The 26,851-nt window shown below is 36.1% G+C and overlaps 2 protein-coding genes across 2 annotated transcripts; one reads left to right on the top strand and one right to left on the bottom strand.

The window, feature by feature from the left end:
- Positions 1-7,551: 7,551 nt before the first annotated feature.
- Positions 7,552-12,056, bottom strand: LOC117415338 (uncharacterized protein C10orf143 homolog). Its single transcript, XM_034025569.3, has 4 exons — positions 11,592-12,056; positions 10,819-10,974; positions 9,395-9,454; positions 7,552-8,273 (listed from the first exon to the last, which is right to left on the bottom strand). The coding sequence occupies exons 1-4, from the start codon at positions 11,673-11,675 to the stop codon at positions 8,244-8,246; spliced, it is 330 nt and encodes a 109-aa protein (XP_033881460.2). The 5' UTR covers positions 11,676-12,056; the 3' UTR covers positions 7,552-8,243.
- Positions 12,057-12,540: 484 nt separating this feature from the next.
- LOC117416128 (glutaredoxin 3-like) lies at positions 12,541-26,392 on the top strand. Its single transcript, XM_034027192.3, has 11 exons — positions 12,541-12,669; positions 13,789-13,897; positions 16,171-16,245; positions 16,725-16,923; positions 19,541-19,713; positions 19,994-20,055; positions 20,161-20,218; positions 21,226-21,278; positions 22,569-22,608; positions 23,119-23,211; positions 24,577-26,392. Exons 1-11 carry the CDS (start codon positions 12,605-12,607, stop codon positions 24,625-24,627), a joined length of 978 nt encoding a protein of 325 aa, XP_033883083.3. The 5' UTR covers positions 12,541-12,604; the 3' UTR covers positions 24,628-26,392.
- Positions 26,393-26,851: the final 459 nt, after the last annotated feature.

The raw sequence follows: 26,851 nt of genomic DNA, 5'->3' as shown, positions 1-26,851 counted from the left end.
ATTTGCCAGTTTACTATGTCTGCAAGTTGCATTGTGTATTAGATTCTGTTAACTTCATGCTTCTTTGGAAAGGGAATGCTGCAGATCAACAGTCCAAACATATTTTATAAATGAATAAAAACACACATTGTCAGTGGGCTTTTATTTAGCACCGCTTTACAATATTCTTAATCATATTTTCTTAATTACTTTGATTTTTAAATTCATTTGACGTTTGATAATAAAGGACACACAGTAAATACAAAATGCTTCTGATAGTCAATTTGAATTCATGATATTACTATGTACAGATAAGACTGCAATCCTGTTGATGTCTTAGGTGAGCCTTACATCATTAACAGTTAAGTCATGTTGCTTGTATAATTGTGATGCATTCCTATCTTCTGTTACTCACTACTAAAATTGATCTGTCATTACTCACTGCACTATGAAGAAGTTTTCCTATGAAGGATGTGATAGAAATGCCTCTAATTGTCTGCATTATGTGGATCATTGACCTTGAGATGTGGAACTGTGGAAACAACTGCCCATTTATCTGGAAAATTACAACATGGTAAGATCAGATTAGACAGGTTTACAAGATCAGCTTCAGCAACTGATTGTGTATTATTAGACATTAGACTTTGTTTTATGGTTTCAGTTTTTATATAAAAGTGTAGTTCATCCATTATCAATGCCTGCAGTTAACCCACAATTAACCATGGAACCATCTAAAAATCCTATAGCACTCACATGCACATTATTTTGTGTATTTGTTGTCCTAAGATAAATTGGTAATAGCATTGCCCTGTTGTGTATAATTAGTTAATGAAATATTTAAAATAGGAAAATATTAGAAGTAAAAATGTACTGCTTTCAATCAAGGCTTGAATGTCTATACGTATTTATCTTTATACTTCTATAGTAATACAAAAGACATCTTCTATATCCAAAAATTTTCAACCACAAACATTACAGGCAAAATGTATTTCACTTTTTAATAATTAGAATTAAATATTAAAAATCAGCAATTGTTCCATCAGATTGCTCAACAAATATTTTAATGAGTTACACAAACTAACTAAAAAATAAACTTTGCTGGGACAGATTTAAGTACATAGCAGTTGCATATACTGTAGTTGTCTTTGTTTTGTATCAAACTGGTCACCGTTGTGAACTGTATACTGGTACTGTATATTGTTTGAAAATAAAGCTTACCTGTCTTTCTGTCTAGACCTAGAATGAAAATGTAAATATAAATAAAAGTAGGCTTGTGTGAACTTAAATATGTACTTACCCAAAAATATTTTTGGGAGAAATCTGTAAGATTTTTTTGCAATAGAACAAAATCGTACCATTAAAGAGAACATGAAATGTTGTCTTTGTGCAGTCTTTTGTTCTACATCTTTGGAGTTTTCAAGTACTAAAGGGGGGGAGACGGACGACGACTACATTTTAGAGAAAAAGAAAGGGCTCCACGGGTATAACGTTCCCATAGGGAACAATGGTGGAAGTTTCATCTTGCAGTCCATGGGTGTAACTTTAACTGGAATATTGCTGATCAAAGACTCATAAACAAAGTAGGTGGAAATGTTGTAAGAGTATATGTGATCCAGTCAGGGGCACAGGCATAAAAGAAAAGGCCAAGGTTTAGGAAGTATAGGAGACAATTATGGTAACCATAGAGCAAGAGTGTTAATTTGTCTTTCACATTTTGATGAAGTTATTATAAAAAAGAAAAGGAAGGGTTATGAATTGTTGTTTCAGATATTGTAATATAGACTTGCAGATGCACATTAGAATGTACAATGCTATCAACCTTAGCTTCTTTAACATAGTTAAAATACTGTAAAAATAAATAAATAAAACTGATTTTTGCTCACTGCTGAAACAAGCATGCAGTTTTATAGGGTTTGATTGAACAAACATGCACACTACAGATGTGTAGCAGACACAGAAGCTTGATCAACATTGTACAACAAACCGTTTCAGAATTCAGTGTGATACACTAGGACAGGAAGGGGAGGCAATATAAGAATACACTCTCACAATCAATAATCAAAAGCTGTCAACCTAGCTTCCCACCTCCTGAAAATAAGTTTCCCCCAAGAGGATTGGCACCGTCTCTCCTAAACATACACCCCTAACCCGCCACGTCAGACAGCATGTCAAGCTTAAGGGTTACATTCTGTTTATAATATGTGATTGAGTTTCTGAATAGGCTAATTACATTACACAGACCTGTATGTTATGTTATACCAGCTTGTATATTTACACATTAGTATATTTTAAATTGTTGAATAGCCACCTCCCAATAATAAATATATAGACTATGTACAGTTGTCTTTAATCTATATATATTTTAACCTGAATATATATAATTGGTTTGTATGGAGTTAAACAGGTTCTTTAAAAAAGCTGGGCCTTAAAAGGGTTAAGAATTGAAAATAATATCCATCTTAGACATGTGTGATTAATTATATACATATTAATTAATAACTTACTGTATATACTAACTAATCACATATTTTAGACAATAAAGAAAACCATAAAAATTAGCATGCATATACTTCCATTGCATCCCCTGTTGACAGGGTTGATCACCCAGAGATAATGAAGCATGGTACATCTTTAATATTGTTCAATGAAATCTAATCATACACAGCACAATACATTTATACAAATGTATATATATATTTTATTACTCTACCAAGTGAAAATTGAAAATTTCCATCTTTGATCTTGCAGACCACATGTTCTCCCTCAGTACAACTTCAATAGCTTTAGCCTCCAGAGATCAGTGGCAAGTCAGCCCACTTATGAAAATGTCAAAGGGGTACACACTTTTTTTTTTTTTTATATAAGAGTATGATACTGTATGAAATAAATGTGTGTGTATATATATATATATATATATATATATATATATATATATATATATATATATATATATATATATATATATCAAAATAAGCAGATGTACAATTATGCTGGCTAAAAAACCCAAAGGAAATCAACTGAAGACACACCAATATCCAGAGCAGTGAAAGACAATTGTCAGAGAATTGGTCAGTGTGGCAGCACACTGTTTCCATCACAGACTGACTGCACATTATGAAGTGTCCTTTTGGGGGTCTTGATCTTCAAATATGAGTTTGAAGACTCTTTCCCTTTATTAGTTACTAAGCTTTTTATACTGGTACCATATTGGAGCAGGTTACAAGCCTAAGCTTTATTGTCTTACATTATTGAAAATCTTCATTCTCACAGCTATCTCCCCGAGGTCAAGCTTTGTCTGAGAATACATTCTCATTTCTCCATGTATAGTGAGGCTGTATTGAGGGAAGACGGTGAAGGTTGTGCCAGTAATACTTAAATCCATTTTAGTTGACTTACTGCAAACCTCAACCTTTCCCAATTGCTAATCTTATGTTACATTTAATTCCCTGATAACTTCAAAAATCTACTGCAATGAAACCAGTAATTAAAAGAGCACAGGTGGCAGCACAAGCTCTTCAAGTCTGGCTGACACAAGACTGATAAGCACAGCAGGCTATTAAAGGTGGTGGCATGTAATAAAAGCCTGCTTAGTTACAAAAAATAAATAAATTAATTTAATCATTTATAAATGCTGAAATATACATTTTCTGTAATCTCAGCATTTTCTTCCCTTTACAGTATTTTGCACTGTTCTTTATCTGGAATCAGTATTTGTGAAATATCAGGTCTACCAATAAATACAAATAATATGTTTTATCCCTGTGGATACCTATTCGTTTCACACCCACAATGGTGGTTTACCACAAAACAAAAGTTGCAATTGCCTATCAGCTTCGCCAAAATCTAAATGTCTTTGTTGAAATTTATTTCAGGGGGCTAATTTTTCAACTGGCATGAATTCCCTTTAAGTTTAAAAATAATTAGGACAGTTTTCAGGAATATTTGGGTGTTTTTATTTTTTTGCCAATGACCAGAAAGTTGGAATCTTAACAAAAAACAGCACTTACCTTCACCCCCCTCCACACTGTACAAATATTATCTTCAGCTTTGTTTTTGTGGTTCTTTACTTTTGAATTTAACTGATAATTGATTTGCTGAATTCCAAGAACATGCTATTGTAGTGCCTGAAAGTGCTACTTCTGTACATTTCATGTTTTTATTTACTGTATATTTATTTTGGGGCAAGGGAGGACACAAGACACAGATGAACATCAATCAAATGGATAAACAAGTGACAATTAAAATTGTCGCAGTTTGATGAAAACATAACTGAAATTAACTTCTGTCTTCAAGGTGAAACGATCCAACAGCAAATACAATATTAAGTAATAGAAATAAAATATTTTGAATATAAATATCTAGATTTGCTCTTTTAACTATCTGAATCTCATCAAATCTATATTATTTCTTCCAGGTGGCCCGAGTTAGAAAATTGCTGCATTAGATTATTGAAAACATATTAGAAAGCAAATCTAATTTTCTACAAACATCCACCTTGCACTATGTTTTAATATTAAGTCATTGGTGTTTTTAAATCAATTTTATTGGACATATTCACAGCTGCTCATCTGTCTTGGTCAAAAACTTATTTTACATAGCAATGCAATACACACGTTTGATAAAAGGTTTCTCCTTGATATAGTGATATGAAGTTATTTTCATATCCTCAGACAGCTGGTATGAATTGAAAAAAAAAAAAGTTTCATGACACCTTTCAAACAGCAATGGAAAAAGATTACGGATAATACAATTTACCTAATATAGTACAACTTTGCACATGACAAAAAGTCCCTTATTTAATATGAAATTTGCATGTATGAAATATTATTGGCAAATCTACCATTACCATGAACACAAGATACATTTCTCTGAATATGCACTAGATGACAAGAACAGCTACTCAATAGATCAGCAAAACCTGCAATTCTCATTACAGCACAGAAATACAAAACGACAAATTGAAATCATCCTTTATCTTGCACACTTTTGTTTCTCTTCTTTGGCATTATCCATAACCTTTGCATTATTAAATACCCATCCAAGTTGAGCATGGATATAATATGAATAATATCATCTGGAATGTACATCTCCTGCAAAGGCAGCAAATACAAAATTAGAATCATCGGTATCAGGAAAAAGTAAACCCCTCATGATTCACACCCAGTGTAAATCATGTCAAAATATACGTGTGACGTGGAGTATGTTTGTACATAGAGGTACCTGCCAAGATTCTGATAATTCCCAAAAACTTTTGCAAACAAATGTCCTTGAAAAGTTTCATCGCAATTGGGCAAGCAGTTCTCTAGATGCACAAAAAAAATATTTGCACAAGATACTGACAGACAGTCAGTCACCTCCATTCTATCCCTGTTGCCATGGATATGCATCCCATGCCTAGATAAGAAAAAAATTACATCTAGGACCGGATTGTCTTCAAATAGCTGTAGTGCAAAATTTGTAATTTTATTGAAATGTTAGCTTGCGAGGTTCGGGGGGCGTGGAGCTGGGGGGGGAGGGGCGCTAATCTTCCAATCTTTCAATTTTCTAATCTCCCGTTAATTAGTATCTATTTACTATTTAAGACCTGATCACCTGCACCTTTTCTGTCTAGTGTTTCGTTTTCCTCCTCCTCCCCTCCTCCACCTTCTACATACCTTCACATCGGTCATCTCTGGGGGGCAAGTGAGGCTCACTTCCCCGACCTCAGGGCTAGGCAACCGCCTCCCTTATCTGTCGCAGCTACTGCGCTCATCTTATCTCACTCGAGGCTCTCTTCTATTCTGCCTCTCTTCAGGACGTGGTCACTCGTGCAGAGTCCTATACTAACCTCAATGCTTGTCCTTATTTTCAGGTCCCAGGCAGCGTGACGTCTCGGCCAATCAGGGGTTTTACGAGCGCCCCTTACAAAAGCCTCAGATGCCGGGTACCTCTCTCATCTCCTCCCGAGGGGCGGCTTTCCAAGTCATAACCCTCATATGTGTTTTCGGTTGCCGGGTCCTCCGTCCCTGGGATGTCGACAGCGTCGGCCCCAGTCGGTGACCTCTTTTCTATCCTGTCTTCGGTCACTGGGTCCTTCGCCCCCGAGTTGTGTTGGCAGCGCTGCCCTCAGTCAGTGACCATCTTTCTATCCCGTTTCGGTTGCTGGGTCCTCTGCCCCTGGGATGTGCGACAGCATCGCCCTCAGTCAGTAACCACATTCTGTCCTACTAACTGCTCCTTGCTGCTTCTTCTGCCTTATCCTTCCCCCCCCCCAGCTCACGCCCAGTGAAAGAAAACTAAAAAAATACTACAAACCTTAAACTTAGATTTCTCTTTTGTTTTAAACAATAATAATAATAATAATAATAATAATAATAACTGCCAGGCAGTTTTACGGCTTCCAAGCTCAGTACCAGTTGGACATTTTGGCAAGCTGTAGCAGTGCAGCACAAGTGTCAGCAACAGATCTGTTTCATGGAACAGTTTCAATTCAAAATACTGCATTAGTTCATCCTCACGATGCTTTACAACTTTAAACACCATAGTAATCATGACCCTTTCTACACACTGCAAGGAGTTATAAGCTAATTTTACATGTAACCTCAAGGATAGGTCACGATCAAGGTCATTTTTGAAGAGAGCATATATGGGTTTCTAAATGTGTTGTATAATAACCATAACCCAATGTGCACTGTAAGGAGTTATAAGCTAGTTTTACATTTGACCTTGGAGATGTCAAAGGTCACAGGCAAGGTGATTTATGATAGAGCACATATGGGTTCCTATCTGTTCTATAGTAACCTTTAACCTATCTGCACTTTGTAAGGAGTTACAAGCTAGTTTTACGTTTGGCCGAAGATTCGTAAAGGTTTTTAAAGAAATGCGTCAGGTGGCCATATAGGTTTACGCACAAACAGGATTTTTGAAAAAGTCAATTGTACTGACACAGGGATGATGCTTGTCAACTCTGGAGTTAATCAAATAAACAATTTTCCAACGGAAGCGGTTTTAAATTTGAGAACGAAACGTAGGTCTGGCCGCCATCTTGTTTTACAAAAGAAGACAATTTTGCCATATTTGAATTCCATTGTTGCCAGGATGATGCCTACCAAGTTAAGTGTTTGTGGGTTAAACAGTTCGCAAACAGAAGCAGTTTGATCTTTGGCTGCATTTGGGTAACAGCCATTTTGATAGTAAAATTTACCGCAGGAACTTCTGCTTCGCAAACTTGAAGCGGGTTTGGTTGCTGATGACATATGCCAAGTTCCACATCAATCGGTTCACAAGAAGATTTGGAAAGGTTTTTCCAAAAAATGTGTTTGGCCGCCATCTTGGTTGACGCAAGAGCGCAGCAATTTTTTTTGCATCTGAACTGTAATCTACACGGGACGATACCTGTTGATTGGTTACACTGCGTGCGTACAGGAGCAGTTTAAAGTTTTGGGTTGGAAAAATGACAACAAAAAAAATTATTTACAATAACAATAGGCTTCCCAAGCCAGGTTGGAAGTCTAATAATAATTTGAAAGTCAATCAATTCAAAATGTGCATCATATAAACACACCTGTAAAAATAAGGACACACCACACTGAATAATCTTTGTTTGTGTTTAATAAAATTACTGAGACAAGGAAGTAAATTAGGCCTGCATACTTTGTATGCAATATATACCAGAGCAGGAACACATAAAAAAAAAAAAAAAACATAAAACAATCTCTACTATAAAAAAGTTAGACTAACACTTCAACATTGTTGATTTTTCTATATATAATTATACATTAGAACCAGATGTTTTGTAGTACCAAACCTAGACAGCGAGTTACCAGTAATACACAAGTCAATGTAGTACCATAAAAATCAGAGTCTAAAATTAAACAAAATCACTTCACTTCACCTAATAAGGCAACTTTTCCTAAACATGGAGAATAGCAGTTGATTATCATTAATTTAAAACTTTCATCAATATGCATCTTTAAACTGTAATGTCTATTCTTTAAAACAATGGGTAACCCTTTGAGTCTGGTAAGTATGTTAATATTCTAAAAAATATTATTAATAATAAAACATGCTGTAGGTTTGGAGTGGTGTAGTGATAAGGTATTTATATTAAATACTCAGCATGAAATCTCTAAATAACGTGAGCTTCAGATTATAATTTTTTGCTTCATACTGTATTCCATATTGTACTATCAGAAGTGGAATACAATTGCACCCTCTTCACGTAATTGGCAACACTGATGATCCGCTGATGGTCATTTCTGCTACAAGCACACTGGTGTTATCACTCAGAAGTCCACAATATGGTTAATATGACCCTGAAAAGAGAAATATTAACTGTATAAAACACAGGTTTGGTGGAACTAAAAAAGCCAATGTTTTATTTGACACTAGCAAAAACTAAACATTTAAAAATTGCATCTGCTTCACTGCAAATGAAGCAAAATATGTATTAGAATGAACAAATGAACAGAGGAATAAATAAATGAACTAATTATATTAGGCATAGAATTGTATTTGCCCGTCAATTAAAGGTTTTTATAAATCAGGACATTGCCTGAGGAATGAACGGAGCAATTACTGAACAGTCCGTGTATGATGGAGTCTGAACGACAAATACAATCTCTCATTAAATACCTCTCTAAAATGCCACCTAACTCACCATGTTTCTACTGTCAGACAAAGCTGTTGTCTCCTGAATCTATATATGAATGGAGCAATATTACTGAACAGTCTGCATCTCGCTTTGTTGTTGTTGAAAGATGCTGTGCCTGTGCTCCAGTCGAGTCTGTAATTGGCTTTCAGCAATTGCAGGTACAGGATTGGTTGCTTTCATCGATGCAAACTACTGATTGGCTGTTTTTGGTGGATAATAAAATTAATTTGGACCAATTGTGTCTTTGTTTAGTATGTATTGTCCAATAGATGTGAACTACGCTGAAAAATACAGCAAGTCAAAATTGTAAACTTGGTTGCTTTTCTAGGAGAATCCGTCCCTAACCAAAACGTCATCAGCAAGTGCATAAAGGCTCTGTGTTATTCTTCCATGTTGCTTCTTTTGTTTTGGCCTCTCAGTCAAGCGCGGAGGGGCCGAAACAGGAGTCGACCGTCTTAGAGCCTGGAGGAAGGGCTATTCATGGTTTGGCCGCCTCGTCTTTTGATGGGAGGTGGCCCATAGCCGCTTCCTATCTGCAGCACTGGGATGCATGATATCGTTCATGTTTTTCCTACCTGGCCTCGCGCACGTAGCTGTCGAGCACCCACGGATTAGACCTCCGGCCAAATTTATCATTCACTCAGGCCCTGAGCGCACATCACAGTTCATTAAATAATCATCAATTGCAAACCAACTCCATGAAATAATTAAGTACAGTTTTTGCAAACAATAGTATAACCATAACATCTCAACTAACGGAGTAAATAAAACATAATTACTTACAGATTCTCCAGCCATGCATCGCAGGCAGGGCTGCACTGAACCACTTCCATTGGCATACACCTGGTCAAATACAATACATAACCATTCTCTATTAAAAATAAAAAGCCTGCCACATCTATGAAGTAAGCATTTTATAGCGCACTTTGAATTTCAACATAATGGCATTTAAACTAATTAGAGTAGCCATATAAATATTCTAACTAGACTCAATGATCTATCCTATTTTCCACAATGACGGAATGTTAACGCAGGTTCTCACAAATGGATAACCATTTCTAGATTCTGATAGTCTCAATAACTTGTGGTAAAGAAGGCTGTAACCAAGTTTGAAATCCATTTATATAGCACGCCATTAAAATGGATACTGTACATTTCTGTATTTTCATAACACTTATAATTCCTAAAGCTTATTCCTAAACACAGAGCTGCTTTGAAAAATCACCACTCGGTATGTGCAGCTGTAAATATTATATCTTCTGCAACTGTGGATTTGTATATATCTATATAGATATAAATCTATATATATCTATTATATCGAGAGAGAGAGAGAGAGAGAGAGAGAGAGAGAGAGAGCAAGAGAGAGAGGTTTTCAATCTACTAACTCTGGGCAGAAATTAAAGTTGCATAAATTCAGAAATTCAGCTTTTAACCCTTTAAGGTACAAGGGGCATATGATGTCTCCCACAAATCAAAATAAGGCTCCCTTTGATATTTTTGCAATGAGGTGCACAAAACAGGTTTACAATGTAGTGACAGGTTGGATCTGGTCATTCAAATGGTCAGTTTCCTTGTGATTCTTGAGTCACACTCAAATGTATTTTAAAAAGAAATCGGCTGACCTGCTGCTCAATTCCTTATGTACAGGCAGGGCTGTCAAACTCAGTTCCTGGAGGGCTGCAGTGTCTGCTGGCTTTCGTTCAACCCGTGCTCTCAATCAGTTAATTGGTCTAATTATTTAACTAAACAAATTTAACACTTCCTTCCAGGCCTCAAAATGTTTTATAGGTAGTGTACCTTGAATCAAGTGCATTTTTTAAATCAACTCTAAAAGACACTGACAGAATATGAAATGTCCAATTTAACAAATAATTAGATTAATTAAGTTAATTGAAAACTAGAAGACCCTGCGGCCCTTGAGGACTGAAGTTTGACACCCCTGCCTTAAGGTGTTAAGAGTTTTGAACACGTTACATTCTTTCATTGTTACAATTGCTATTGGTCCATTTAAAAGAGCCTCAAACCCACCCAATCATGATTCAGAATAGTGGTCAGTGAGTTGTAAACTTTTTAATTTAAAACTTTTTTGTGTGTTAAGTACATGTTTAGTTTAACCTACGTTGAAAATATTATTTCTTAACAGCAACAAACACTGTACAAAGATAAGCTACTTGCAATAAACAAGTGCACGGTAATCATTTCCATACCATACTAGAATGTTGGTTGGCTGTTTTACTCCGAGGGTCATGGCTGCTTACTGGCTGTTGCATATTCCAGGTATCCATCGGGCATTCCCCCAACTGGTCATTAGCGGCGGCATTATCAAACTGAATGCAACTTTCCAATCCACCGCAAAACCGTTTCTGAAAAGAATGCAGTTCAACAGAAATGTTACATACAGTGTGTTTTCTTCACTACCAAATAGTTATCATACAAGCACACATGATCTGGAAATAAAAATTACGCAGTTGTTAACAGTACACTTCACATCTGATGACACGTTTATTGTGGATCGAAGTTCGTTTGATATTTTACCTATCCACAAGAACGTGCACGCGTTCTGTGTTAGCCCTGCTGTCCTGAAAAGACTAATTTAAAAGCATCGCTGTTTGTGTTCTGAAACAGGTTTTCATTAATCGTGTGGCGTGATTAACTCTCGTAAAGAAAAACACCCCCGCCTAACCCCACCCCCGCTTCAGCCTTTGCAGCCCTTGCAATGCCAACATTAAAGTCAAACACTAAAAATAGTTTCCAACCTAAATTGGATTTATCGAGGTAGCTGGTTATACACTGCCTCTATCGCACTAAATACAGCGATGCAAAGGAATGGTATCTCACATCAGAAAAGTTATTTAATAAACTTGCGTACCTTAAATTTCAAGTTGAAAACAATAGGAGACTCAGTCCCCAACACTGCAGTCAGCACAGGTTTGTGGTATTGTTAACAATACAATAAATAAGTAGTCGATACAATACTCACTGTCGGCTGATTCAAATGATCCCACTCTCCAAGATCTTCAACTTCGTGGCGCCGCTTGTTTTGAACCGAGAGCATGCAGTCCATCGAAACGGTAATTTAATGTGCAGAAAATATTTTCTTAATCGATTTTTTTTCAGTCCACTTAATTGAGGCAAGGAAGAAACAACACTTTGCTGACCCTGAAACCAAGACTTTACAAACAACGTAATCAAATAATCATTTTGTTTATGCAATCAAGTTGCATTAATTCCGTTTTTTTTTTTAATCAGTTCCCCCAGGTTCTATTCCTCTACCATGTACGAATAACCCGCTTTTTACTATACTTCTAACTTCTATCTCTTCTTTTTCTGGAACTCCTTCTCGCGCTCAGGCCGCTAAATGGCCAATGCGAAGAACTGCATATGGCGAGTGACGACACCACGTTCAAAAGAGCAAGAGCTACACACCCCTCCACCAAACCAAAAGGCAAGGGACATGTTTGTGAGGGGCAAAGACAGAATAGGCAAGAACGCCAATGTATAGAACTTCATCGGGATTCTTCAAGTTAATACAAATCATAACGGTGTCGAATGTGCATGCCTGTTTATGTACTTTGTTATATGTCTTTGTTTTGATTTAAATAAAGCCGATGCTATTTTAAGACAAGAAATGTCTCTATATCCCCCTCCCCATGAACAAAACAAGTAATGACACGCGATAGAGAGAACTCTGGGAGAAACAAACAAAGAAAACACAGTTTATGTAATTTGTGCATATATTAGTTTATTCCAATCTTGTTCAGGCAAGGGGTTCAAACAAAATACACTTTTAAAGGTACATTAATATCTGAATTCAGAGTAGACCAGCTTTTTCTGCAGGTTTCGTTAGCTGAGTTGCAGCGCCACACAAGAAAGTTTTATTTCGTTGGTGTTAAGGTTGATTTTGGTTGTGTTTCATTTGCCAGCTGAAGTAATGCCTGTGGTGTCGCCAGTGTTTGATTGCTCAGCTGTGCTCGATTGCTTAGGTCTTTCAGCATGGCGAACTTGGCGGAAGCTACTTCTCCTCAGCAATTTGAGGAACTACTGCAGAAGGCTGGCAAGTACGTTCCAAACAAACAAAGAAAAACATAAAATAAAATAAAATAAAAAGGGTTTATATTTAAAGCAGTTAGGAGTACACATGTAACATGACGGGGGCTAAATGCAGTATAGCTGGCAGTCTGTTTTAGTGCTGCATCTACGTACAACTATCAAGACAATACTGCAGACAGTACGGCATCAATTAGACAGCAGTGCAGAATCATATTTTATAGTCGTGTTGTGTTTTTGCTCAGGAAGATAAATATATACATCATTAGTAGTTGAAAGTCTCGCCTCGTTACGTTTACGTTGCACACAAATTAAAAAGCTCAAGGAGGTACCGATTCCGGTTTGTATTTGTAGGCCCCAAAATGACTGCGCGTGAAGATAATGTTATCTGGCAAAAAAAAGGGGACATTAGTTATTCTATGTATTTAACTCAGTATTTGATGCATACAATTACATATTGGTTGATAGAAATGTTATTAAAACCCTAACAACGAGTAAACGATAGGCCTGTGCCGTAGTCTGCGTCTTCACCAAGGTATATATTTTTTTCTTACACAAGACAAATTGCAGTAGCTAGGGGTCATAATCTTCATGTACAGGTGTTGCAATATTTCTTTCTCTGTGTATCCTGACAGTGTCTTACCTTGATTCATAGCGTTAAGCCGATCAACAATGTAGGCACATTATTTCCAAATGTACTCTATTAATTTAGACAGCAAGTACAGTATGGCATTTGTATTGACTTCATTGTATTAACAATGTATTGTATTGTTAAACTAGAACAGCAGTTGTGTGTGTAGCGAGTATCAAGCAGACATTGAAAAATGCAGTAAGCGGCTTGGTCCCATAGCACTGTTGGAGTAAAAAAAAAAAAAAAAAAAGTTGAAAGCTAGTAGCAATATACTGTAAGCCCACTGAGACTTAGCATGCAGTTCAGCCCAGAGCTGTTGAGTCCCTCTGCAACAGGATAGCACAGGGAAAAAAAAACAGTACCGTAGCCAAAACAGTATTGCTTATCAAATGGAACGTTATAGTATAGACTGTGTATGCCAGACAATAGACAAAAAGTAAACTAGTCAATATACCTGTGCTTATGTGAAACATTGCATTGTGTTTGTTTTAACTTCTAGGTCCCTTGTAGTTGTCCATTTCCTGGCACCATGGGCTCCGCAGTGTACCCAAATGAACGATGTTATGGCAGAACTAGCAAAGGAGAATGCCCAGGTCACGTTCGTTAAGGTATGTAGATAGTTAAACTGCAAAAGCAGTTTCTGAGGTGAACTGGTCTGTGAAGTTTTTTTCATGTGGATGTTATGGGTTTCTTTTTCGTCCACTGGGCAACCTGGCCATGTTAAAATCTGATCAGCCAGCAGTTTCAGATTGGTTTTTGTAACTTAATATGAACACAGGTCACTGGTTGATTGATTTTTTTTTTTTTTGCAAAGTCTGCTTGATAGCAGCATGAATCCAACTATATAATGTTTCATCCTAATAGATTTTCTTTTTTCCCCCCTCTTTCTAACCTTGAACCCTTCGTACTTCCTATTCAAAACTCCATAAAAACACTCAACTGCCCCAGAGAACATGACTCCATTGGGCCACTAGCTTTCTCTGACCTTCCCTTTCAATTCTATCTCATTATCTTCAGATTGAGGCAAAAGCGTGGCATAAAATATATCTAAGGACCCATGCTGTCCTAAAGTAACAGGCACCCCCTTGGTAATAAGAATGGTTTTGAAAATCCACTGATTTGTCATGTCAGTCTCATTGAGGCTATGCGCATAAATACCCTTAAGCTGCTCATTTGTTGTACAGCATCTTAACGTTTTCACTAGCTACAGTGTGGCTTCTTGGCTAAATTATTTCCTTTGTCACAGTTTCCATTCAGCTTTTGCCATATTCCCAGCCCTGTAATGCAAAAAGTTACCTGCTGGGTCAATTCTTACTTTTCTAAGTACAGTCAGCGCCGCTTAATCGGGATACTGATAATCGTGATTTGTGCTTAAATGGTATACAACACTGGTACTTCGCTATGCTATTTATATAGTTTAATTGGGACATCACTTTGTTTAAATGGGATACAGTATTTTCAAATGGTGAACGGAGATCGCTTTTCAGAGCAAGACAGGCTCACATAGCACAGTTGGCGTGTCAGCATCCCTGGTTTCTCACCTTGTGATAAGATGTGATTTCATTCTTTTTCATTTCATGTATAAATAAAAAAATAGCGATTCATTTTGTTTAGGAATATAAACAATTGACTGGTATTTTAAATTCTGTATTTAACATTTAATCAATGTGATTTCATTCTTTTTCTTTTCATTTAGAAACAAAAAAGTGACTAAGGTCATCTCAAATGCCTTGTGTTTAACTGGGACAGCCGCTTATTCGGGATATTTTTACATCTTCTGAGGCATCCTGATAAACAGGTGCCGACTGTAAAAGTTATTGTGCAGTATTGCATCATATATTTTCTCCTCTTTGCCCTTCTGTTTGTTAATGATTCAAGTTATGTTGCCTGGGTAATTAATCCAGTAATTAATGTTGAATGTTTAAATACATCAACTTTGTGGCATTTTAACTCGCACCTACCAAAGACTACTGAGTGGCAGTCTATTAAAAAACATGAACAGACTCAAATGGTATAAACACCTCTAAATCTAATATCAAATTGTGTTGGTCAAGGAACGACGAATAACTCAAGAACTATCCATTGGACAGCCCTGGATTAAATTAAGTTCAATATTCATGAAATTCTTCTAGACTCTTGTTGGTTTCTTTAACAACGGCCCTAAAACAGTATCATGCATATAAACCTTTATTTTGTTCAAGTCTAAAAAATAATGAATAGGGTGGATTGTGTCCTGTAAAATACAAGACTTAAAAAGAGATATGTAGCAGACATTATTAAGTTACAACACAAAGTCCTATGTTTGCTTTATAATTGCTAGGGCTTGTCTATGTGTGTGTCAGTTATGATGTACTGGTCCATGGATTTTGTCAATAGAGGAAAACAGCTAAATTTGCTAGAGGGAGAAAATAAGTGCTGTAATCATGACATAACTGGGGTCAGTGATTTATGGATTTCAATATCTTGTAGCTAAATACGATTGCAAATGTACTGGGTCTGTAGTGCATCAAAATGTTTATTCCTTGCCTGAAGGCATTTCTTGAAATGTGCAGTAAACTAAAAACCTCTGAACCCATTTTGACATTGCACTGACTGCAGGTAGGGCACGGCTATGTCAAACAAACAAAAACAAACAAACAAAAAAGACATGGGCAAGGACTAATTCAGTACAGTAATACCGATAGAGCCATTATCTTCCAATTAAATATTGATTTATAAGAAAGACAATAGATGAATCTGTATTACTGTAGATAGTCAGCCAGGCTTTTCAGTAAAGACAGTAATAATAATCAGCATATCCCTACATTTCAGTGATAACAATATGACTGACATGAAAACTGTAGATAAATTAACTTGGCAGTTTTGTTTCCTTTTCAAACAGCTTGAAGCAGAAGCTGTGCCTGAGGTATCTGAGAAATATGAAATTAGTTCTGTTCCAACATTTTTGTTCTTTAAGGTAAGTGTGGTTAACAGTAGGTATTCTGAATATTACCACAAAGACAGAGTAACAGTATTGTGGTTTATTTAATGGAATCTACACAGTATGGTGTTGTCTTTAAAAAAAAAAAAAAAAAAAGGGTTAAGCTTAAAATAATATACTGTGCAAATATATCTACAATGGTTCTTTCTAAAAATGGTGACCCCGCCCTCTATATCAAGGTGCCCAAGTGAAAGATTTGTTGATCTTGGCTCAGCCATTTATCAGGTCTGCTTCTCCAAATCAGGATGCAACGATTCCGTAAAAAACAAACAATACATTAGAAATAGTTGAGGCAGTCGCACCTGTGATTATGATTAAGAAAAATAATTGGAACCGTGTGTTGGAAGTGCTATGTGATTATTTATTTATATATATATATATATATATATATATATATATATATATATATATATATATAAATAAAAATAAAACAATTCCAATTCCATTGTTAACAGAATAAGCAGAAGGTTGATAGATTGGATGGTGCTCATGCTCCGGAGCTGACCAAGAAGGTTCAGCGCCATTCCAGTGCTGCAGTCCCCATGGGAATGGGTGTGGCTGCCAAAGAGGATCTAAACGAGAGGCTGAAGAAGCTGGTGAATGCAGCACCCTGCATGCTGTTCATGAAGGGATCCCCTCAGGAGCCCTGTTGTGGTAAATACATCTTGTTCACTTATTTATTAAGTGAGGTCCATCGAAACACTGCAGGGCACGGATTTGATTTAATGTTTTAGACCCAGTAGGTTATTTCAGCGATAATTTATTTTTAGATACTGCACGGGGAGGTAAAATTCAGAATTCTTATTTAGAATTTTTATTTTTACCTCGGAGTTCACTGCACTTAAAAACAAATCATCGCTATTATACACCATTTATATTATATAAAAAATACCCTAACCCTAACATGTTTTATTCTCTCTTTTGTTTTTTATTCTTGGATACTTGAATAAATCTTGACAATTGTCCTGTTTGCTTTGCTCTCTTCTGCAGTAGTCTCCAAGGTTGCCGTATTGATGGAATGTTTTTCTTTCAGCTTTAAACAAGTTCCATTTCACACACTACAGAAATCAAAAGCTGTAGTGTATCGTGACATCTCCTCCGGCAACGGAACAATCTGATTGGTTGGAGTGGTTGTGATGGCGTGTAATATAGAATACTATCAGTTTTTTAATAGAATAAAAAAACAAAAATCATATAGCTACCATATAATAAAATATTGGCAAGCAAAGCTCAAACAGCTAAGCATTATGTGCTTCTGTAGCAGGTCACTCTAATTTTTCGTCCTGTCAGTGTATAATCGCATGACTTCGTGGCCATAGTTTTCCGTTCACAAACTCAAAGAGCTTTGCTGTGGGTGTTTTAACTTTTATTGCGTCTTTACTTTTTGTTATGGAACAGAAACTCAGCATTTGAATCCACTTGTGCGAAATTAACCTCATGTCAAGCAATATTTCAGTCAGCTTTACTTGAATTCCATTCATACAACGGTTTATCCTATAAGATAAAAAAAAAAAAAAATCCCCCCTATTAAAAATCAAAACATTTGCAAATAGGGTACTTTGTGCTATCATTAAATCAACATTATCATCACTCATGGGTGCAACAAAAGGGGTGGGTCCAAATATCCTTTATTTAAAAGATGGTAACACTTGTTCAGTATTGTTTGTTTTCTGTTTATTGCAGTAGAAGCGATAGAGTAATATCAGATACGAATGGTATTGTGTGGTGAGGAAAATATAATCTAAACTGGAATTAAAGAATTTCATCACTGGCACTTTTAGAAATGTAGTTTATTACAATGGAAGTGATCACAAATATGAGTAAATACTTGCTTCTAAATTTTAAAAAAAGAGCAGTTCCTTTTTTTTGTAGTATTGCAATATTCAACCTAATATATACTAACTTGTAATATTACATTACTAGAACCCATTATAACCCAATATGTACCGGATTACACTGTTTTAGGCTGCTGCTGTGTTTTAATTATACATAGTGTTAAATATAGGTGTATATATTTAACTTGGCGTCTGAATGATGTGAATCTTCTTTCAAAATGTTTGCACAATAGTATATTTTGACTGTTGTTTTCTTAAGAATGAAAGCTTCAGTGCTGCTTATCCTGAAGCACATTGTCTGCAGTGCGCATCCCTGACCCTTAAAAACAAAACCCCACCAATCAATCTTCCACGTCTGCTTGTTGTTGCCTACAGCCAAAGAAAGCAGCTGGACTGGTTGTTTGCCTGGTGTAATAGAAACAAGTTAATATATTGGCAACTGAATAACCATCAGCATCCAGCCTCTAGCTGTTTTATAATGAATTCCCAGATGAATGGCAAATATCAGAATCAGTATTTTACTGCAGGCTCAACACGAAGTAAACACTTCACCCGACTTGAGAGAACGAAAAAATAAATATATATATATATATATATATACACACACACACACGTTGGATCCAGACAACACAAATATAAATAAACCACATCAGTTTACATCATAGATGAAGACAAGGGCATGCTGAGGCTTATTTAACAATGAAACCCCATAGCAAATGCTATTTTACCCCACAGGCTATAACACCACCGAAGCTGCTGTATGAAGATGATCAAAGTTATATATTATTTTTAGCATAGCATGTTTTCTGCAACATGAAAGCAAGGAATCAATGTACCTGTCAGGTACACTACTGTTTTGAGTATAAGGAAGAGATCATTGCTCTTTCAAGCTGATAATGGCGGCAGCATTCTAAACAAATATAGACAGTGATATACAATAAATTCACATTGTTTTTGGAGTATATAATACAGTAAAATGCATATGGTCAACACTGATTTCACAATTATCTGAGGATTTGATTTGCAGAAGAGCAGCCACCTTTAGCTAATATTAATTATAAGTTTTTTAATCTTATATGCTCTGCATAATTTCTTCGTTGTCCCTCAAAATACCATCTGTGTAATAATACATATCTGTGCAGCAAATCCAAGAAAACATCAACTTAAACAAAACGTGGCTACTGTTTGAAGAGAAGGGCAATCTATGCTACTGAAGTGACCAGCAATGAATAAACTTATTTAAAAAATAAGCAAATAATATGTTACTTAATTGAAAACAAAAAGCTCTCAACCAATGCATGCACAGTATAGCTAGTTTAATGAAACGTAGCCGCTAAGCAGGTGATGTACCATTTTCAGAGCCGGCTTTAACTTCTGTAGAACTTCTAGCATGAGCTGGGCAGTGTAAGCAATGTGAGTTGTATTTTTCTCTGAAGGATTCAGCAGACAGATAGTGGAGCTCTTCAAGCAGCACAGCATTCAGTACAGCAGCTTTGACATCCTGTCGGACGAGGAGGTTCGGCAGGGGCTGAAGACCTTCTCCAACTGGCCCACCTATCCGCAGGTGTACGTCAACGGAGAACTGGTTGGGGGGTTGGATATTGTAAAGGTGTGTATGAGCTAGGTACATTTATAGATCCAGTCTGTCTCTTTATTCGTTCATTTCCTTGTTTTGTTCATCTTCAGAAGCTCTGTATTCCCACTGAGGGGATTCCTACTTAAAGAAATAAGGACCCCTGCTGTGGAAGGTGGGCTGGTGTAGCCAAGGGCTTCCTTATGGCTAGTGTTCCATTGTTTTTACACAGTCTACAACTGAGGAAAGGAACCCTGCTGTACGTGGCTGAAATTCTAGCCCGTCTGGTTCTGAGCTATTTTTATTTTTCTTCTAGGAACTCGCAGAATCAGGAGAACTGGAGAATACCTGTCCAAAAACAATTACACTTGAAAACAGGTGAGGAAATGATTTAATGTATGTAGGTTTTTTATAAATAAATCAAATCAATAAATCTGTTGATTGTTGTAAATATTTAACTGGGTCTCTTGTTTTGTTTATTAGGCTAAAGTCACTGATCAATAAAAATAACGTAATGTTGTTTATGAAAGGAAATAAAGAGGTAAGAATCACTCTATTATCAAAGTTCGGATTAGTTTATTTTTAGTGTTACTGAATTGTTTTATTTGAAGCGGGTTTTACTGTTTAAATTGAAGACCTGTGACAAGAAACAGAAATGCATTGCATTTTTTTTTAGGATTTAGAACTGTGATAGTCATGTGACAAAAATTAAAACACCTGACAACACAGTCAAGAAGGTACTGATTTGAGGTGATGAGTCTGCAATGTGCTTAAAATTGTTCTGTTCAAATTGCGTTTTTGTAATCTGCCTATGTGGGGGAAATGCTATATTATTTTGTAAAATAATTTAGTTGAGGTAGAAAAACAGGAGCAGCTATTCAAAATAAACAAGCAATGGCATTGGCGTCAGTGATATTCACTATCAGCACTGCTGTAAATATTAAATTAAAGCTAATAGAAACATGAAATAGTAAATCACCATGATCTACATCCAGTGTATCTACAAATGTAAGCTTGACATAGAGACAGAGGGTAATCTCAATAACTTGCTGAAGAATGTTCATACCAAGTTACATTGCAATTGATAGTGCTTATCTTGTGACAAATGCAAGTGTGCATCCCAGTGGGGTTTAACACATTAAACTAATACAGTAACAGATATTACATTATCTTCTCACATGCCAGTAGGCACAAGCACAGAATTCTTCATTTTGGTTATAAACTACAAATGTCCTGTGTTGCATACTGTACAGTACATTTGTGTGACATTGTTTGCATCCAAAATAGAAAGCAATTGATTTTCCCTCATGCTTTAATCACTTCTTGCCGTTGAACCCATTTAAGTACAGAGTTTGATATTTATTTTTCTTTGATTGGAAAAAAACTTCAATTTGTTCCTTATAATTAGGTACCTGTAGGAGAGAACTCCATAGAGGTTAGCTACACAACCTTGACTTTCCTGTCCTTTGCATTCAGAGGTTCTGCAATGCTCCCATCTTTTATATTTTTGTGTGGTTTTGTTCATACTTTGCTTGTTTGTTTATTCAGATGGCTAAATGTGGATTCAGTCGGCAGATATTAGAAATGTTGAACAGCACTGGGTATGTTTTTATCTTTATTTTTATTACCTGACATAATCACAGCAAAGAAATACACACACTGTCCCTAGTTAATACCCCATCAGAAATGGATGTATTGAAATGGAGTCATAGCAAAGAAATACACACACTGTCCCTAGATAATACCCCATCAGACATGGATGTATTTCAATGGAATCATAGCAAAGAAATACACACACTGTCCCTAGATAATACCCCATCAGAAATGGATGTATTGAAATGGAATCATAGCAAAGAAATACACACACTGTCCCTAGATAATACCCCATCAGAAATTGATGTATTTCAATGGAATCATAGCAAAGAAATACACACACTGTCCCTAGATAATACCCCATCAGAAATGGATGTATTTCAATGGAATCATAGCAAAGAAATACACACAATGTCCCTAGATAATACCCCATCAGAAATGGGTGTATTTCAATGGAATCATAGCAAAGAAATACACACACTGTCCCTAGATAATACCCCATCAGAAATGGATGTATTGAAATGGAAGGTACATATACAGTAGTATGCTCTATATCAGGACTCTCTAATCCTGGTCCTGGAGGACCAATGTCCCTCCTGGTTTTTGTTCCACCTGTACCCTAAATTAATTAATTGGAACAACTGAGCTTCAAATAAGCATTTAAATGGTCCAATTAAGTAATTTAGGGTACAGTTGGAACAGGAGTGGAGACCCCTGTTCTATATCCATGTGTCATTGCAGGCGATATCCCAATTCCATTGTATTTCCAGACCAAATGGAACACATTTTAGGGAGGCGTTTCCCCCATTTGTGGTTGGTGATACATAAGCTTATCCCTCGTTTCCACTGCCTGTCGCTACAGGATTCGGCTGCCCACCGCTAGCCGCTGAAATCAAAAGAGCGTTTCAGAGCTTTTTTTCAAACCTGCCCAACCTCGCAAATTCTTGTTGTGTGTCAAACAACACTGGGGGGATCGTAGGATCGTATTGTGAGTTTAGAACAAAGCAATCCACATGTTTCATCAAGGCCGTAAACAAAGAGTTTAAACACCTGCTGGCTACGTGGTGACGCACTTCCTTTGTAGCTACATGGAGTATGAAATACAAACCTGGCGAGAGAGCCGCACTCAGCCACTTGGGCCTTGCTATCTAGTTATCTTTGCTTCATGAAAGTTTTAATGTGTATCAGTTTCTGTTTTATAGATCTATGTATTTATTTGTCCTGTGTCTTCTTGGCTTTAATCATTCAGTATGGCCAAGCCACTAATTAATTTAAGTTTTGGTTATCTCTTTTTTCAGTGTTGAATATGATACTTTTGACATCCTGCAAGATGAGGAAGTAAGTATGATTTGATATTTTAAAATACATTTTATTATACTGTACTTTGTAAAGGTAGCTAAAAAAAACAGATCTTTTGTTTTTGCAATTTTCTGATTTTGTCTTTTCTGGGTAAACATTGTAAATCTTTAGAATAAATTTTATTTTTAAATAAGGTTACTGATCTGGATTCAGAGTGAAAATATTTCACTGCAGTAGCAGGGAAACAAATGTTTTTTTTTTACATTTAAGAATTAGCAATAAAACACATCACAAAATGTTATGCTTTAAAGGTAGGAAAATAAGAATAATGCTGCATAGCCATCATTACAGATACTGTATATCCACTGTTTAGTATATGAAAAGATTAGGTGTAAAAAAAAAAAAAAAAAAAAAAAAAAAAAAAAAACCAGAAATCTCAAACAAACAGCTTAGCAATGTGCGGCTGATCTGCATTCCTGCACTGTGGATAGTTAATGATTTTAATGAATGTAATGTTTCAAAACATTAATGCTGTCACACTCTTAACAGGTTAGACAAGGTCTGAAAACATTTTCCAACTGGCCAACATACCCTCAGCTTTATGTGAAAGGTGAACTCATTGGAGGACATGACATAGTGAAGGTATTTCATCAATCCTTTTACATCTGAAAAAGCATGGATGGGTTTGTTAAAATATTCTTATGTTATACATAATAAGTTGTTCATGTCTCTTATTGTACAAGACAGCCACCTGGACAGACAAGAAGATCCAAAGTATAAAGAATTGTCTTGTACCATAACAGACAGGGACAGCTATACATCTGTGCTCTTTATTTTTCATACAGAAAGCTTAAAACATAAACTGCTGTGCAAGTCTTAGACATGTTGCATGTTTCTACTCTTTGATGCATTATGAGCATCAACAATTTACTCAAAGCATCCACTAGTGTTTTCTACTATTATAACAACCTTGATTTGCATAAAGAAGGAAAAAACATTGAGTGAAATAGCTCACATCATTTGATTTTCAAGGTGTGGTATCCAAAGCATAATCAACAAGTACAGAGAAACATCATCTGTAATTGATAAACCCAGGACTGGAAGACCCAAAAAGCTGTCACTCAATGTTTTTCCTTCTTTATGCAAGTCCAGGTTGTTATAATAGTAGAAAACAGTAGTGGAGGCTTTGAGTAAATTGTTGATGCTCATAATACATCAGAGTAGAAAAATGCAACATGTCTAAGACTTTTGCACAGCAGTGTACATGTGAATAATGTGGTGTTCATTGGCACAGAATCTTTTTTTCCTGTGACCCAATTCCTATTATGGAATCTGCAATACCTTCTGCTCCCCAACAGATGGCTATAAAGTGGTGCCCCATTAAACCCAATGAGAGTCATTCCACCAGCCAAACTTTCTGAGCAATCTTTCTCTAATCAGGGTCACTTTTGGGGTTTCTGAAAATCCAGCTCAATTTCACCTTCAATTAAGACGCTCAAATGTTCCTCGGTGGATAGGAAACTGAACTAAATGAAACCAAACATCCTAATGAATGAAACCCTTGCTTATTTTGAGAACAAAATGTAATATAGCCTACATCATTACTGTCAAAGGGGTATCATCTTCACATCTCGGGACAGATTCCAGTGCATGTATTTTATTCCAACCTGATCCTAAAGTTTCTTAAGCATGCATTGTGGGGGAAAAAAAAAATCTCATCTGTCTGAACGTAAGTGTGACTGCCAAACAGAACATTTTACACTCTCTGTGCTCATAAAAGGCTGTCCTAACAGTCCCTCAGAGTTACGGGTATGGCTGCATAAAAATAAAAATAAATAACACTGCGTAGGAATGGCCCTCTAAGATCTATGCAAGTGAAGTCACTTACATAATATGAGTTAAAAGGGTTTCGTCATTTGAAAGTGGTGGTGGCTCAGGAATTTAAAATGTTTTAAGTATGGCTGTATACTAAGCATTTCTTTTTTGTCTTTTTTTCTATTTTTGCAGGAACTTAAAGAAAGCGGTGATCTAGAGTCAGTTTTGAAGGGAGAAAACTAATCGTCAGTGACATCACAGAATGTATTTGACATCACAGAATGTACTGCAGGAGATTCCAGAATTTACTCCATAGTCAATATAATAGAAGTCGGGCTGGACATTTAATTGTGTGTCTCATTTTCTTTTTCAAATTCATTTCTGAGTAGATGTTGCATTTTAAACTCAAGATTAGTGCTAATCGTGGTCTGTGAAAAAAAAAACAAAAAAAAACAAAAAAAAAAACATGATGGAGTCTGCGGTGTGTTTACTGCAGAAGTCTGGAGGGGCTGGCACTATGCCTATAGGGGTGTTGTGCAATTAGCCGTTAACAAATACCTATTCATGCTGCAGTAAGCACACCTGTGGCTCTGCCCCGTAATTATAGCTCTCGAGTAAATACACTTTCTGGGCGTTATTTAACAACAGATGGAAGGACAAAGGCACATTGTCTGCAAGGAATAAAACCCATTTAAATGGTATAAAACTAGCAAGAAACAACTTGGTTGCAGCTAGAAGCAGGTTCTGAGCAATCCCTTGCTAGTTTCATACCTTTCAGAAAATGTGCCCTTGCGATTGTTTGTAAATAGGGCCATACATCTAGATTATATATTAAATGTGAATTATTCCTCCTAAAGTTAATATTTTTAACAAAACACAGTACTTAACAGATAAGAAAGATATAGACAGGCACTTATTTGTTTAAGTTGGCAAGAGGTCCATATAACGTCTATGGTTCAGATCAGTAATGAAAGCTAGGAAGTTTGTCTTCGGATTCTTACACGTGACCACAAGATGGTGTCATTTTCCCATATTCCTAAAATGCAATGGCTTTCATGAGGCATTGTGCTTTTTCATACACAGTGCTCTTTGGGTATTCTAGATACTGACATTTGGCTTGGTGGTAGATATGTTTGTATACATGTTAAGTCTTAAGCTTTGTATTCAAGACATTGAAAGGTTTGCCATTGAATTGATTATGTTTTATTTTGTATATCTACATTTAGCACTATTGAGTGTTTCATAGTTATGGATGATGATTCATTTTTTAGACAAAACTTGAATCAACTATTAGCATATATTAAAGTGTTAGAGAGACTTAACCAAAAGCTGAAATGGAGCTATCAGCTTTTCAGACAATGATGGTGCTAACAAATAATGGGGAATTTTTCTTTCAATTTGTATGTTTTGAACACTATTTGCAAAAAGCACGCTCTCTTGTATGTTTGTGTTCACCTGCACCTATACAAGTAGTATGCCAAATGTATAATGGATTTCCTAATTCTCCTTTGTCATACATAAATTATGGTCTGCCAGGTGATAGTACTTTGGTATCTGAATGATAAAAACAGGAGATGCAGCAATTGCAAACAGAGACCTTCGTAGAGTAGCTTTAGAATTTAAAGTTAGATACCCAGCCACCCACACATGCATATTAAGAGATCTCAAAGGTAAGGCTTCTTTCATCTATATAAAACCAGCTAAACTGGGGAGACCTGAACACATCTAGATCAATTCCAAATCTGCTACTAACTCAATTCTGAACAAAATCCTAATAGATCCAGGAGGGAACCCTGCTGCTTTTACAGAAGCTATTATTTTATCTAGACACTAGTATGCTTTTATAATGTAGGGTTAATGCTCCAGACAATCCTGACTTCTTACAGAATGGTCACTGACTTGTATAATATTCTCCCTGTGTTAATAATAAATAATAAAAGATAATCCACTGAAGTAAACCTGTCACTCAAACTTTCTTTAGAAAATAAATGTTTATTTCTGAACATCATCCTTCCATGTACTTGTTTGAATAAAGAACACTGTGATTTAATATTCCTCTTGCTGTGAAACAACAAAAAAAAGAGTTGCAGCAGCTGCATCTGGAGTGAAGACCTAGAAATAAGCAGATGCATCATCTCTAAAGCTTTTTCTTCAATGTTTGACCCTAACAGTTTTGACAAGGAAGGTCACCATGCAGTATGGGGGTGGGGGGTATTATTGACTAGTTTCAGGTTTTTTTTGTATTTCTTTTGTATTTTTTTTTTTTTTTTTTTTTTTTTTTTAAGTAAGCAATTGGATGTGACCTGAATAGTAATGTCAATACAGGAGTGAACAGGTACTGTTTAAGCTGCAGGGCTATGATACAACTATAAAAACATAAAATGCTTCCATATGTAACATCTACAAAAGCACTGTTTTTAATTTGGTGTGTGAAATGGTGTTTGCTTTGCTAGATGTTTTTAATTAT

Source organism: Acipenser ruthenus, chromosome 7, assembly GCF_902713425.1.
Source record: "Acipenser ruthenus chromosome 7, fAciRut3.2 maternal haplotype, whole genome shotgun sequence".
Taxonomy (NCBI): Eukaryota; Metazoa; Chordata; class Actinopteri; order Acipenseriformes; family Acipenseridae; genus Acipenser; species Acipenser ruthenus.
This window is presented reverse-complemented; position numbering and strand designations above follow the sequence as displayed.

Excerpts from the sequence above, each read along its gene's own strand:
- LOC117415338 (XM_034025569.3), bottom strand. The coding sequence starts at position 11,675 with ATGGACTGCATGCTCTCGGTTCAAAACAAGCGGCGCCACGAAGTTGAA. Across the intron at positions 9,455-10,818 it reads CCAACCAACATTCTAGTATG|GTGTATGCCAATGGAAGTGG; the intron begins GTATGGAAATGA and ends GTATTTGACCAG. Across the intron at positions 8,274-9,394 it reads GATGCATGGCTGGAGAATCT|GGTCATATTAACCATATTGT; the intron begins GTAAGTAATTAT and ends TTCTCTTTTCAG.
- LOC117416128 (XM_034027192.3), top strand. The coding sequence starts at position 12,605 with ATGGCGAACTTGGCGGAAGCTACTTCTCCTCAGCAATTTGAGGAACTA. Across the intron at positions 16,924-19,540 it reads CCCTCAGGAGCCCTGTTGTG|GATTCAGCAGACAGATAGTG; the intron begins GTAAATACATCT and ends TTTTCTCTGAAG. Across the intron at positions 19,714-19,993 it reads GGGGGTTGGATATTGTAAAG|GAACTCGCAGAATCAGGAGA; the intron begins GTGTGTATGAGC and ends TTTTTCTTCTAG.